This window comes from Xenopus laevis, chromosome 6S (genome assembly GCF_017654675.1).
Source record: "Xenopus laevis strain J_2021 chromosome 6S, Xenopus_laevis_v10.1, whole genome shotgun sequence".
In the NCBI taxonomy this organism is placed as follows: domain Eukaryota; kingdom Metazoa; phylum Chordata; class Amphibia; order Anura; family Pipidae; genus Xenopus; species Xenopus laevis.
Window position 1 is genome coordinate 68,026,251 of NC_054382.1, and position 15,105 is coordinate 68,041,355.

General features: G+C 36.8%; 1 protein-coding gene across 1 annotated transcript in view; it reads right to left on the reverse strand.

The window, feature by feature from the left end:
• Nucleotides 1-15,105, reverse strand: part of LOC108720108 (cadherin-10) — a 220,427-nt gene that overhangs the window by 71,326 nt on the left and 133,996 nt on the right. The window contains exons 4-5 of the mRNA XM_041567648.1: nucleotides 4,751-4,870; nucleotides 3,302-3,469 (exon numbers count right to left, since the gene is read on the reverse strand). Of these exons, the coding sequence (XP_041423582.1) occupies nucleotides 3,302-3,469; nucleotides 4,751-4,870 (288 nt within the window). The remainder of the gene's footprint in view (nucleotides 1-3,301; nucleotides 3,470-4,750; nucleotides 4,871-15,105) is intronic.

Consider the following 15,105-nt stretch of genomic DNA (forward strand, 5'->3'; position numbering starts at 1 on the left):
CGCCTGAGGCATTAGCAGTTGCTGCTGCCCCCCCCCTTCCCTGGAAATTCGCTCTTAAAGTACAAGGAGTAGCATTTTTGCTGCCCCTGGTACCTAGTGGGGCGCTGCCGCCTGATGCGACAGCCTCAACTCGCCTCATTGGCGAAGCACCCCTGCTTCTGTCCCCAAATACTTGTAGTATTTAAATGTCTTTCTCTTCTTTCCTATTAACTTATTTACTTCTATATTAAGCCACATAGGGTGATAATTGATGCTTCTACATTTAGTTCTTAAGGGGAATAAATTGAGAATAGTAACAATTTTATATAATTTTAAATGACAACCACTTCTGGTCTGAGTTTTTAGATGAAAACATACAACCCCAATCTATACTCTGAAGGACAGCCTCAAGGCTGAAAAATGCAAGGTTTTTGTTGCCCTAGTGTATATTTGTTTTTTGCACCAAACATCAAATAATATCACATTATGGTCACTACTACCCAGGGGTTCAATTGCTTGCACATTTGTTATATTTTCTGGGTCATTAGAAATGACTAGCTCTGTAATAGCATTTCTCAACAACTTGTGCCATTAAATTGTCATGCAACAAGTTTAGAAAATTAAAATCACCCATTAGCATTACTTTCCCCAAACTAGCAGCCATTTCTGTTTGCATCAGGAGCTTAGCCCCCTCCTACTTTCTTACATTAGGGGGACTATAGCATACACCTGCAGTTAATTTGTTGGACTCTTTACAATCAGTGAATAGCTCCACCCATAAGACTTCAGCCTCCTCATTTTTATGACATTACCTCCTCCTTTATATTATTTTTTAAAGCATGCCTAACAAACAGACAAACCCTCCTCATTTTCTATTGCCACTATCCCTCCAAAACAAAGTATAGCCACTGATGTTAACTGCCCAGCCATGCATCTTATTCAACTATGTTTTGGCTGCACCAGTCACATTATATTGTCCCTCCAGCAACAGCACCTCCAGCTCTCCCATTTTACCAGTCAGACATCTTGCATTTTCAAGCATACATTTAACACTGGTGCCATAATTAGCATATGACATGTGGTCCTCCCTATCCTTAACAGGACCCCTAACCAAATCTCCTTCCCCATTTTTCCCTTCCTTTAACTACTACCTCACCTGCAGGGCCGTTCCTGCCAAGAGGCAAGGTGAGCACCTTGCCTCAGGCCGCAGGGAACAGGCAGTTACAACGGGCGGCAAAAAGCCCTGCTAGTGCAGAAAGCGCAGTACGCACTCATTACACTAGCGATGTTACATTGTGCGGAGTGGGAGAGTGGGGCGGCATCGGGGTTTCTGCCTCAGGCAACAGCAGCCCACGGATCGCCCCTGCTCACCTAACCTGTGTACTACTTAATACTGTACTGAACCCTCCCTCCACACCTAGTTTAAAATCTCCTCCAATCCTCTAGCCATCTTCTGTACCATCATCATTGAGGTGCAGCCCATCCCTGACAAAGAGCCTGTTGCCGATTGAGAAATCAGCTCAGTTCTCCAAAAACCCCAAACCTTCCTCCCTACAACAATTTCTCAGCCACACAATCTCCCTAAGCTCCTGCTGTCTCCTTAACATTGCTTGAAGCCTAAGTAATATCTCTGAGAAAATTACCTTGGAAGTCCTTGCACTCAACTTTACACCTAGCCTTTAAAATATTTTTTGAGGACTTCACCACCTCCTCTAACTTTGTCATTGGTACCTACTGTATGTATACCAGGACTGCTGGGTCTTCCCCAGCCCCTCCCAATAACCTGTCCACTTCTTCCACCACATGCTGATACCAGCAATCCCACTTGCACTTTATTTACATATTTACACTGACTACTTATACAGTCTCTCAAGTGTAATTCCTCACAAATGCCTTTTAAGTTTTTCAACTAGTTTCTAGCCAGTTCAAACAGAAAAGAAAAAAAAAGAGATGTTGTAAATGAATATTAAGCAATCCAAAAGGCTATACATTTAAGACTAGACATAAAATAATAAAAAGTCCCTATCAAAATAAAAATCACCTTGGCACTATTGCTAGATTTGCACATAAAACTGTCTGTACATTACCGTATGTTGCCTCTGTCCCTGGTGACTTCACCTAAGAGCAGTTATCAGGATAACAAAAAGACACAACAAAGAACTAACTGTCTGGTTCACTAGTTGAAGCCTCCCCAGGCTGTTCAAATGAAGCATTTTCTGGGGGGGGGGGGGAGTAATATAATTTTTAACTGATGATATATAGTATTGTACAATAAAAGAAACAAATGGATAGATTTAGGGGTCTATTTATCAAAGTGTGAGATTAGAACTCACCACAGAAATACTCACTCACATTCTATTCATTACTATTTTTTAAATGCATATTTATCAAATGGTGAAACTTTATTGATAAATGTGATTTTTAAAAACCCATAGGAATGAACAAAAGGTGGTGGCGAGTTCTAATCTCACATTTTGATAAATCTTCCCCTGCTATAGTTAGGAAAGTTGAAATTATCATCATCTGCCTATATCTACAGTTGCAGTGTAAATTTACATAAAATTCATAACAAAGTAAAAAAGTGAGAAGATGCATTTCTTAAATGATACAGCAGTAATTCTTACAGAGGGGCTATTATTAATCATGCATTGGGATCAGATCTTCTGTAGAAAAAAAAAAAAGTTTATATCCCTCATGGTTTCTAAATTGTTTGCTTTTTTCCCCTGGAGTTCAGTTTTTTTAACAATTGCAATTAAAAAAACAATAATAAGGTTGCCACATAAAACACATTTTTAATTATAAAAAGTGGAAAAAAAGGTGCAAGATTATTAAAAGACTCACTTTTTAAGTTTAAAAGACCCAATCCTGAAACACAGCCCCTTAGTTGGGACTGTGTGAGATTTTCCATTCTATTGGCACGGCCATTCACCAAGACAGAAGCCAGGTGCTTACTAACAAAAATAAAGTCCAGTAAAAGAAAACACGGCAAGGGGAATTGTGAAAAACTCGATCAAAGTTTTATTTCTCCATGTTCACCTCTACACTATTTGATCCATAGGGGATCAGGATCCCGATGCCAATCCCCTATAGATCACGTAGATGTAAATATGGAGGAATAAAATTTGAATCAAGTTTTTGCACAATTCCACTTGCCATGAGTGCTTTCTGTTACTGAATTATATATTTATATATATGGAAGTATACAATTTTGATGGAAGTATACAATTGTCATGTATAAGAGTGTATATTGTAATGAACACACCGTAATACATTTTGCCTATGCATCCTTTTAATTATACAAATCTAAAATATTTGTTCTTACTCTGTGCGAATCGAGGTGGATTGTCATTGACATCAGATAGTGTGATGTTCACTGTGGTAGTTCCAGATAATCCTCCCATCTGGCCTCCCATATCTTTTGCCTGTATAACAACTTGATAGTGTTCTCTGTTCTCTCTATTCATGTTTGGCAAAGCAGTTCTAATTATTCCTTTAAAGAAAGGAGCACTTAAAGTTAATATTCACATTACTTTTTTTAATGAAGCATTTATTATCATTTCAGAAAGTAAATAAAATTATTGAGGCATCTCTAAATGAAAGAACCAAGGCATTTGCTCTATTATAGAAATAAATAATTGAAATATATTTTTCTTACATCTAAATAGAAAACTGAAGACAATAAAACTATCATATATAACAATTTGACTATAAAATAACTGCATTGCTAGAAACTAATTTCAAACATATGAAAATGCAGTGCTACAAAAGAAGGTCCAGACTCTATACAAGCAGTAAATCATGCATTTGCATGTCAGTAGAAAGAGTATTCAGTTTTCTATACAAAAAAAGAAGATAATTAACGTGTTAAAAAAAGTAAACGTTTGGAGATAACCCCAGAATAGACATTACAAGAGATAATCTAATTTTCACACAATTTATTTTAAAGAAAAAATACCTTGAATTTTTTGTGATTTATTAAAATTCGATGCTGCTAAAAGTCCAAATAAAAAGTACTCCATCTCAAACCTGCCGTGGTCATGTAGAAATAAATGGCAGATGTCCCATTTACAATTGGAAGATATCATGATCTGCACTGGGTTTCATACAATAATCTAAATGATTTGTGGTTTTTGAGCAATAATCTGGAAAAAATTGAGTTTTCGGGCATCAAATACCGAATAATCGTACAATTCAGGTTTTTTTTACGATTTTTTTTAGTCTTTTCCCACACTAGATTTTTTTTAAGTTAATTTATTGATAAATATGGTAAAAATGTTTGGTCGTGATTTTAAGAAAATAGTGAGATATTTTCTAAATTTTAGAAAATAACCCTTATATGTCTAAACTTGCAAGAAAAAGTATCTAATAACTGTAAGAATATATATATATAATAATAATAATAATAATAATTTGTGCTATGCACTTTTTAATACATTTCTTGAGATGTTATTAGTGATATTTAAATTGGCAGTAATGTTCTGGTGATGTAATCAATACGTCAGTTCCCATTTGTCTAGATTCCCGCCAAATCCTTGTATTTATGGCATTCTCACAATTAGACACTTTGAGAAAGGACTCGGAGGAGGCCGAAACGTCAGACTCACATGTTTTAATAAAACTTTTTATTCAGTATCTAAGACCTGAGAGTGCGGATCCTTCTCTTGCTTGGTATATATTTACATATATATATAACAGCAACCTGATGTTCATATTAAAGCTGCTAAATTTTACAATATTTGAATTTCTGCCAAAATCAAAAGAACATACTAACCTGTTTCAGGTTCCACCGAAAAATATGGCTGCCCCTGAAGTATGCTGTATATAACTTTGGCACTGTTTCCATAAGAAGGGTCATCTGCATCTGCAGCAGTAACTTGCACCACAAACGTACCTGCATTGTGAACATTGTGTGAATTAGTTTTGCATTTTCAACATTGGATTATTTTTTTATTTTTAATTTAATTTTTAATGATTCTTCCAGTGAGCTTATCAAAAAACTGGCCCTTTTTTTTGGACACAAAAACACAATAATGACACATTATATTTAAAAAGTATACATAGGATATTTTTTTTATAGAACCATGTCATTAGAGTTTGATTTAATAAAATTATAGCATATTAAGTTTCAACATGCCTGTTTTTTTTAGTCCAAAAGGCTGTGCACCTTTTTTGAATAAATATGGCTCTATGCATTATACACCTTCCATTTTTGTGTTGCTGCATGTTCTTTTTTAATAGCTAATGGGTCCACGTGTTTGCATTTTAACTTGAAAAAACAGCACATAGGTACATAAGTTTGTAATAGGAATAATAGGATGACAAAAGTAGTAGTGAATTAAATTATTCCTTAAAAATGATGCTGGTTTCCTGATTACCTTAAGGTTAAGAGAGGAAATGGGTCTTATCATAAGAACTATTGGTACAGTATTTTATGATGAAAAGGTTCAAAAAGTAAGAATCAGTTTTCTCTCTGAGGTTAATTGCAATCTGATAGATCAATTTTGTGTATAATTGATAGACATATGCTTTTAGTGTGTGAGTAGCATCACCATATCTATGGTCCAGCTAAGTTTGCTAATATTATATTATATTAGAAGAGAAAAAAGTAGTGATGGGCGAATTTGGCGCGTTTCGCTTCGACAAAAAATTCTCAAAACCGGCAAATTTTCTCTGGCTAATTTTCGCGGCAGTTTTGCGAATGTATTCGCCGACGGCGAATCGTGAGAATTCGCTGTGAATTTGTGCCTGGCGAATAAATTCACCTATCACTAGAAACAAGGGATGGTGTTTGACATGGTGACATATAACCTTTCAACAATTAGCATCTAAAGGGTGGCATATTATGCTATTGTCAGTAGGGGCTACCTTTGTGGAGCATGTGTAGAGATTCAACAACCTTGGACTTCAGTACCACCTTTATGCTGATGACACCCAACTCTACTTGTCTACTCCCAATCTTTCTAATTATGTCCTTTCCCAAGTTACAGACTGTCTCTCTGCTGTCTTATCCTGGATGTCACAGCGCCACCTGAAACTGAACCTTTCAAAAACAGAACTCATCTTTTTCACCACACATTCAAACACTTGCAAAATCATGTCGTATTCAACTGCGCAACAATTGGGTTGAAAAAAACCCAAGAACTCATCTTTTTCACCACACATTCAAACACTTGCAAAATCATGTCGTATGCAACTGCGCATCAATTGGGTTGAAAAAAAGACAAAGTCCATCAAGTCCAACCCCTCCAAATGAAAACCCAGCATCCATACACACTCATCCCTACTTTCACACAAATTATATATACCCATACCTATACTAACTATACCTTTGATATTCTGTCTGTCCAAAAATCATCCAAGCCATTCTTAAAGGCATTAACTGAATCAGCCATTACAACATCACCTGGCAGTGCATTCCACAACCTCACTGTCCTGACTGTGAAGAACCCCCTGCTTCAAATGAAAGTTCTTTTCTTCTAGTCTAAAGGGGTGGCCTCTGGTACGGTGATCCACTTTATGGGTAAAAAGGTCCCCTGCTATTTGTCTATAATGTCCTCTAATGTACTTGTAAAGTGTAATCATGTCCCCTCGCAATCGCCTTTTTTCCAGAGAAAACAACCCCAACCTGGACAGTCTACCCTCATAATTTAAGTCTTCCGCCCCTCTAACCAATTTAGTTGCACGTCTCTGCACTCTCTCCAGCTCATTTATATCACTCTTAGGACTGGAGTCCAAAACTGCACTGCATACTCCAGATGAGGCCTTACCAGGGACCTATAAAGAGGCATAATTATGTTTTCATCCCTTGAGTTAATGCCCTTTTTTAAGCAAGACAGAACTTTATTTGCTTTAGTAGCCACAGAATGACACTGCCCAGAATTAGACAACATGTTATCTACAAAGACCCCTAGATCCTTCTCATTTAAGGAAACTCCCAACACACTGCCATTTAGTTGCATTTAACTTGCATTTATATTATTTTTGCCAAAGTGCATAACCTTGCATTTATCAACATTGAACCTCATTTTCCAGTTTGCTGCCCAGTTTTCCAGTTTAGACAAATCACTCTGCAAAGTGGCAGCATCCTGCATGGAACCTATATAGGGATGTAGCGAACCGCCGATAATGTGTTCGCGAACGCCGTTCGCGAACACCGGCAAAAAATGCGAACAGTTCGCGAACAGTTTGCGAACTTCGAACATCCGAAAATCGTTCGATTCGAACGATCGAAGGATTTTAATCGTTCGATCGAACGATTTTCGTTCGAATCGAACGAAAATCGTTCGATTTTAGCGACCGAATGGTCGAACGATTTTGACGCGAACGCCTATTGGCGAACGTCGCGCGACGTTCGCGAACTTGCGGCGGACGCGAACAGCCGATGTTCGCGCGAACAAGTTCGCCGCAGAACAGTCCGCGACATCCCTAAACCTATAGTTCTGCACAGTTTAGTATCATCTGCAAAACTAGAAACAGTACTTTCAATGCCCACCTCCAGGTCATTAATAAACAAGTTGAAAAGCAAGGGACCTAGGACAGAGCCCTGTGGTACTCCACTAACAACACTGGTCCAATTAGAAAATGTTCCATTTACCACCACTCTTTATAGTCTATCTTTCTGCCAGTTCTCTATCCAGGTACAAATACTATGTTCCGGGCCAACATTCCTTAATTTAACCAGTAACCTTTTGTGTGGCACTGTATCAAATGCTTTAGCAAAGTCTAAGTAAATCACATCCAATGCCATCCCAGAATCGAGGTCCATGCTTACCTTCTCATAAAAAGAAATTAAGTTAGTCTGGCAAGATCTATTATGCATAAAACCATGCTGGCATACATTCATAGTATTTCGATTTGCTATAAAGTCCAGTATCTTATCCTTTAATAACCCTTCAAAAAGCTTTCCTACTACTGAAGTCAGACTAACTGGCCTATAATTTTGAGGCTGAGTACAGGATCCTTTTTTGAATAGAGGCACCACATCAGCAATTCAGTAGTCCCTCGGCACCACGCCAGGCCCAAATTAATCCCGAAAAATCAAGTAAAGAAGTTTGGCAATCACAAAACCAAGCTCGCTAAGTACCCTGGGATGAATACCATCCGGCCCCAGACCTCTGTTTATCTTAACATGTTCTAGTCTCTTTTGAATTTTATCATGTGTGAACCATGCATCATTAGGTGAATTACTAGAATTGGGACTATTAAGAAGGAAACCTGCTCAAATATGACCATATCTCAGTTCAGAATCAACTAAAACACTGATTCAGTCTCTCATCATCTCCCGCTTTGATTACTGCAACCTACTCCTCGCAGGTATTCCAACAAGTCACCTTTCACAACTCCTATCTGTTCTAAATGCAGCTGCTAGACACATTAATCTATCTCGCCGCTCAACATCAGTTGCTCCCATATGCATGTCCCTTCAATGGTTCCCAATTTTCTCTAGAATCAAATTCAAATTGCTAACACTCACTTTCAAGGCCCTTAATAATGAAGCCCCTCCCTATATTTCATCCCTGATCTCCAAATACTCTCCTTCATGCAACCTTTGCTCTGCTTCTGATCTTTGCCTCGCTTCTCCTCTCATCACTTCTGCACATTCTCGTCTACAAGACTTCTCTCGTGCTTCTGCTTTTCTCTGGAACTCTCTGCCTCAAGTTTCAGACTTTCTCCTTCTTTCCAAACTTTCAAGCACTCCTTAAAGACCCACCTGTTTAAAGAAGCTTATTCAATGTACCTTAATTAATCAATCATTGCTGTATCAAAAATCACAAATTGTTTCTAAAATCCTAATGTCTCAATCCCTAATCTTTACTTTGTAAACTCGAATTTGTAGGGTCCTCTAATCCTATTGTACTCTGTAACCCTTGTTTGTTATCCTCCATTTATTCCCTGTTTGTTATAACCAAGGTAAAGCACTGCGTATCTTGTCGGCGCTATATAAATAAATGATGATTTGGTGTATGCAAATTTTAATGCATACACCGAAAAATTATAGAAGCAATACACTTCTTCTGTAACTAATTTACTTCTGCAGATTTAAATGAATGTATGCCAAAAATAATGTGTAATACTGTTTTTGAGTATGACTGCTTCATTTTAATACTAATTGCATTTGTTCAGCAAGAAGTTTAACAACCGATTTTATCCAGCGTAAATAAAAATAATGGAAGAAACCACAGAGCACTATATAAAATGAAGCATAAAAATTGGGAAACTTTTTAAGTTGAAAAAAATATTGAAGCAACATCTCATAAGGAATTTCAACTGAGAAATGATAACAGCTCTTTGGAGCATTTCTTACTAATTCATGTATACTTTTTATTTAGGTCATGCTTATTCGGGTATGTTAACAATTGCTTCTACTGAAACTCCTGAATTGTCTTGCATAGTCAGTCAAAGTCTAACATCAAACTTGCAAATGTAATTCCCATTTGTTGCACAATTTGTCTTGAGCATAAAAAGCTCAATTGACGTACCCTGACATTACATTTATTCAGTGCCCTGATGCTGCTGATAGGCACTTGACATTGAACTGAATTTCTTGGGGGAAAACAACTTATATAAATATATTTGTATGTACGTACAGTATGGGGCCGATTCACTAAGGGTCGAATTTCGAAGTTAAAAATACTTCGAAATTCGACCCTCGGATTGAAATCCTTCGACTTCGAATATCGAAGTCGAAGGATTTAGCGCTAATCCTGCGATCGATCGATCGAAGGATTTTCCGTTCGATCGAACGATTAAATCCTTCGAATCGAACGATTAAATCCTTCGAATCGAACGATTCGAAGGATTTTAATCCAACGATCGAAGGAAAATCCTTCGATCAAAAAATCACAGGCAAGCCTATGGGGACCTTCCCCATAGGCTAACATTGACTTCGGTAGCTTTTAGCTGCCGAAGTAGGGGGTCGAAGTTTTTTTTAAAGGGGAAGTACTTCGACTATCGAATGGTCGAATAGTCGAACGATTTTTCGTTCGATTCGTTCGATTTCGTTCGAATTCGAACGAATTTAACCAATTCGATGGTCGAAGTACCCAAAAAATACTTCGAAATTCGAAGTATTTTTCATTCGAATCCTTCACTCGAGCTTAGTGAATCAGCCCCTAAATGTATGGACCAAGATGAGCTTTAAAGGACAAGGAAAGGCAAAAAAATACTAATCCCATTTTTACTTTCTTTAATGAAAAAGAAACCTATCTCCAATATACTTTAATTAAAAAATGTATACCGTTTTTATAAGAAACCTGACTGTATGTAGTAAAATTCTCCCTTCATTTACTGCAGTGGATAGGAATTATCAGATGGTCCCTTACTGCTGAGCAGCGAAACAATCATAGTTATGAACAGCAGGGGGAGCCCCTGCCTTACTTACCAGCCATACAGAACTCAAGCAGCTTTGTTTATGAAAATCCCTAAGTAGCCCAGACCACACTGAGCAGGGTCAGGGTCAGGCAAAGATGTTTAACAAAGTTGCAAGATGACAGCCCCCTGTGGCAAACTTTAAAAGCATAAATCATTTGTTTGATTAGGTTTTGTGCTGCAGTAAGTTTATGTTTAGTATACAAAATACAGCATTTCTAGCCTTATTCTATTTTAGACTTTCCTGGTCCTTTAATAAACAAGTAAAAAAGCAAAGGACCAAGTACAGACCCCTTCAGTACTCTACGAAAAACACTTGTGCCATTAGAAAATGCTCCATTTATCGCCACTCTTTGTAATATATTCTGTTCTCTATCCAACAATTCCTTAATTTAACCATTTACCTTCTCTGTTGTACTGTATCAAAAGCTTTAAGAAAGTCCAAGTAGAGCACTTCCACTGCCATTGAGATACCTACTCGCCTTATTTTCTGTGTACCCTCCTCTGCTAACGGTAGGGATGCACCAATCCAGGATTCGATTCGGGATTCGGCCAGGATTCTGCCTTTTTCAGCAGAATTTGGCCAAATCCTTTCGCCCGGCTGAACCGAATCCGAATCCTAATTTGCATATGCAAAATAGGGCGGGGAGGGAAATCTCGTGACTTTTTGTCACAAAACAAGGAAATAAAAAAGTTTTCCCCTTCCCACCCTTAATTTGCATATGCAAATTAGGGTTTGGATTCTGTTTGGTATTCGGCCGAATCTTTAGTGAAGGATTCGGGGGTTCGGCCGAATCCAATATACTGGATTCTGTGCATCCCTAGTTAACGGATATCATATTTAAAAAAAAGCGGATCTTTGATTGAGTACTATTGGGGGAATGTAATAGAAGTCAGTAAAACAAAGATATTCGCAATGCGTAATTGCAAAATTTTCCTTTGTACGAATTTAATATAGGTTTTGTGAACCCAGAAACTGTTTAATGACCTCTTCCGACAGTGGAATAAAAGTTTTTACTGAAAAAGTTATCTTTGCTCCAAAAGATTATGACACCTTTAATCACTTCTTAAAAGTGTGCAATTAAAATTTGCAATGCATAATTAAAATTTGCAATGCAATAACAGTTTAAAGAAGAATATAACATTGCACAATGTAAATTTTTATTCTTGTTTGTGAAGGCTGTTTTTATTCTTTGGGACTTTTATTACATTCTCCCATATGTGTGTTAAGTAAACCTGGATAGTGTCTGTGAAGGTTCTCATTCATCCAGGTAATGGTATATCTATAGTAATAAGTCAAATCAACTGGACTTGCTGTATTTTCTTTTTCCTTGTAGACATCTTACAAGTCATTCGACTGGCTTTCCCAATTCAGAATTGAGAAAGTCAGTTGAATAACTAGCGAATGTCTTCAAGGAAAAAGAAAACAGCTAGTTTAGCTAGTTGATTTGACTTATTACTATAGATAAACCGGGGTTTATAGTTAAGAACTAGCAAGGGGTGAATCTGACCTGTTTTGCTTCACCGAAAATTAGCAAAATGGCGACAAATTTGCTAAATGCATTGAAGTCTATGGGCAACAAATTTACCCCCAAATTTAAACCTCTGGTGGTTATTATCCTGATTAATTGCAGTGTGAGGGGTGTAATCCAACTACACTGCTTGTTTTCTCTACACAACACTGCAAGTTGCAAGATCATAGGTGCAGATTGACAAAAATCAAGTTGGCATATTTAATTTAGTTCAAGAGAAATGCAGGGGAAGAGGCTATTTTTTTTCTGAAACCTAGTAAGTACTATCCAGAAAGTAGTATTAAAGAAAAAAATCAAAAAAGACTCACAGATGTATAGAAGCCTTTGGGAACATTCTTCAACAACTGGAGTATTTTCCTAGTTTACTAAACCATTCCATTCAATGTGATTCTCACCAGCATGATATTTTTTTTTACAAAAAACAAGAAAATATGAGTTTTTTAAGCTAGTGTTCTAGTGTTTGCTTTTTATGCATTTTGTTTTTTCCTCAAACTTGATTTTTGAAAAATTAGCCTTGTAGTGCAACAGTGTTGCTCTGTTTTGGGCCAAGAAAGGGTTAACACTTTGTATATACCATCTTAAGAGAATTGTTTTCTAAAAGCTAAAGCATCTACAGTTACCTCTCCTTTTTACAGCATGTGGTAATAATGATGGATTTGTTGCTCTGTGGGAAAGAATGTGTAGGCAAATGCAATGTGAAAAATATTGAATTCTGTTTTACAAATAGTTTTATTCAGACACAGAGTATGGATGATTTACTTCTTTTTGGATTTTTTTTCTCCAAGTTAGTTTATGCACAAAATAAAAGCAGGAACATTCTGTTCTATGTATTTTTACAGAAAATTATTTGCAAATATATATCAGTTTGAATGTTCAAAATCCACTATCATACAAAGTAGAAATAAGCTAAAATTTCCCTAAAATATATCCTATGTTTCCTATGAAGTAATTACTATAGTATATCAGAAGATTTTAGCAGGTATCCCTACAAACTGTTTAGTTTGTGTAATAACTGTCAATTTGATTCACTGTACAGAGGGTAATGCAAGGTGAATTTGTATTTTCAAGCCCGTAGCAATAAAAAATTGCAGGGGGAGTGTCCCATTGTGTTGGTGGACATAGGACCTCCATAAATTAGAGCTGGAACAGATTGATATTAAAGTGTGAAATTAGAGTTTGCCACAGTAGAATTCCATCATTCTCTATTCATTCCTAAGGGGTTTTAGAGCTTTATTTATGAAATGGTGAACTCTTAAATATTATCCATTGATAAATATGCCTCTAAAAATCGCATAAGAATTAACAGGTGTGGCAGACTGTGGTGAGTGCTAGTTTCACACTTTGGTAAATATCCCTGTACTATGGAATTTAGTGAATTTGGTTGATCGCCAGTCACATCTAGATTTGCTATACAAATAAGTTAGTTTTACTGCCATGCAGGATTATGTAACTGTAATTTATTTCTAGTAACTATACAAGAGCTTTTTAATCTGTGAGAGTTTACAGCAACAAGAGGTCAAAAAGTACCTGCATTGCAAGTGCATTGATGCTCCAATACTGCAATTTTATTTCATATGTTGAGGGTAACAGTTTGGAAAATAAAGACATTACATGCCAAACATGAATAAACCGATTTATCTAAGAATAATTGTGATCTTTTCTCAAACAAGGTTCCAAAATGAAGCATTGGTCTTTAAAACTGCCAAATTGTTTAATATATAAAGAGGAAAAAATATAAAAAATATCAAATATGATTTAATCATTTCAAATTTGCACAGTGCATGTTTATTTGCAAATTGTTTTATTACCCATGATTTTCCCTAAATGCTGAAATATTGCTCTACTATGCCCATCTTTCTGGTTTTATTTTTGCAAATTTGCATTACGCACAAATATTCAGAAATGTCTTGCAAATGTGACAGGTAACCTTACTGTGCAAGGTCGTTGTGCATAAAAAATGTATTTAAATGTGCAATATGCAAATATTTCTCCACCACTAAAGTCATGGTTTTTGGAAATTTTGGAGATCTAGGGGCCCATTCACTAAGCTCGAGTGAAGGAATGGAGGAAAAATAGTTCGAATTTCGAATGGTCGAATATGGCTACTTTAACCATCGAATTGGCTACTTCGACCTTCGACTACGACCTTCGACTTCGAATCGAATGATTCGAACTAATTGAAGTACTGTCTCTTTAAAAAAAACTTCGACCCCCTAGTTCGCCACCTAAAACCTACCGAGGCCAATGTTAGCCTATGGGGAAGGTCCCCATAGGCTTTCCAAGGTTTTTCTGATCGAAGGATAATCCTTCGATCGATGGATTAAAATCCTTTGAAACGTTCGATTCGAAGGATTTAATCGTTCGATTGAACGATTATTCCTTCGATCGAAGGAATTGCGCAAAATCCTTCGACTTCTATATTTTAATTCGGCAGTCGAATATCGAGGGTTAATAACCCTCGATATTCGACCCTAGGTAAATGTACCCCTTAGTAAACACTTTGAAAAACTCAAATTTAAAAATTCAGCAACTAAAAGCTGCAGAGTTTATGTAGATGTAATGGAAGCTGCCCTACACATAATTGACTGGGAATTAAAATCCTTCGACTTCGAATATCGAAGTCGAAGGATTTTAGCGCAAAAACTGCGATCGAACCATTCGAAGGAATAATCGTTTGATCGAATAATGTTCTGGAACAAATATTACAACTTTTTCAGCAGAAAGCTTTATTACATACTTTACTCATTGGCGCAAACTATAAAATTTGCAATCTTTCAACTGTAGGAAGTGGTCGCCAAATGGCTTCCGGGTTTGCTTAAGCTATATTAAATTGTCACAAAGGCATACATTTTCTCATTGCAAATATATCCTGTTACTGACTTTTATTACATTCCCCTGTAAGTGCTCAAAACATTTCAGTCACAGTCCTAGAGACATAAAGGAAAGTCGAGCAGAGAATAAAAGGAAAACATGTCAGTTGTGGTTTGTATAGTAGATTACCCACTTATGCATGCACTGAATTGAGCAAGAGACTGGAATATGAATAGGAGAGGGGATAAATAGAAAGATGAGTAATAAAAAGCAAAAATAACAATACAATTGTAGCCTTACAGAGCATTTGTTTTTAGATGGGATCAGTGACCCCATTTGGAAAGAGTCAGAAGTAGGCACATCAGGGCCATATCTACTATAAGGCACTTGAGGACCTGTGCCTAGGGCGGCAGTT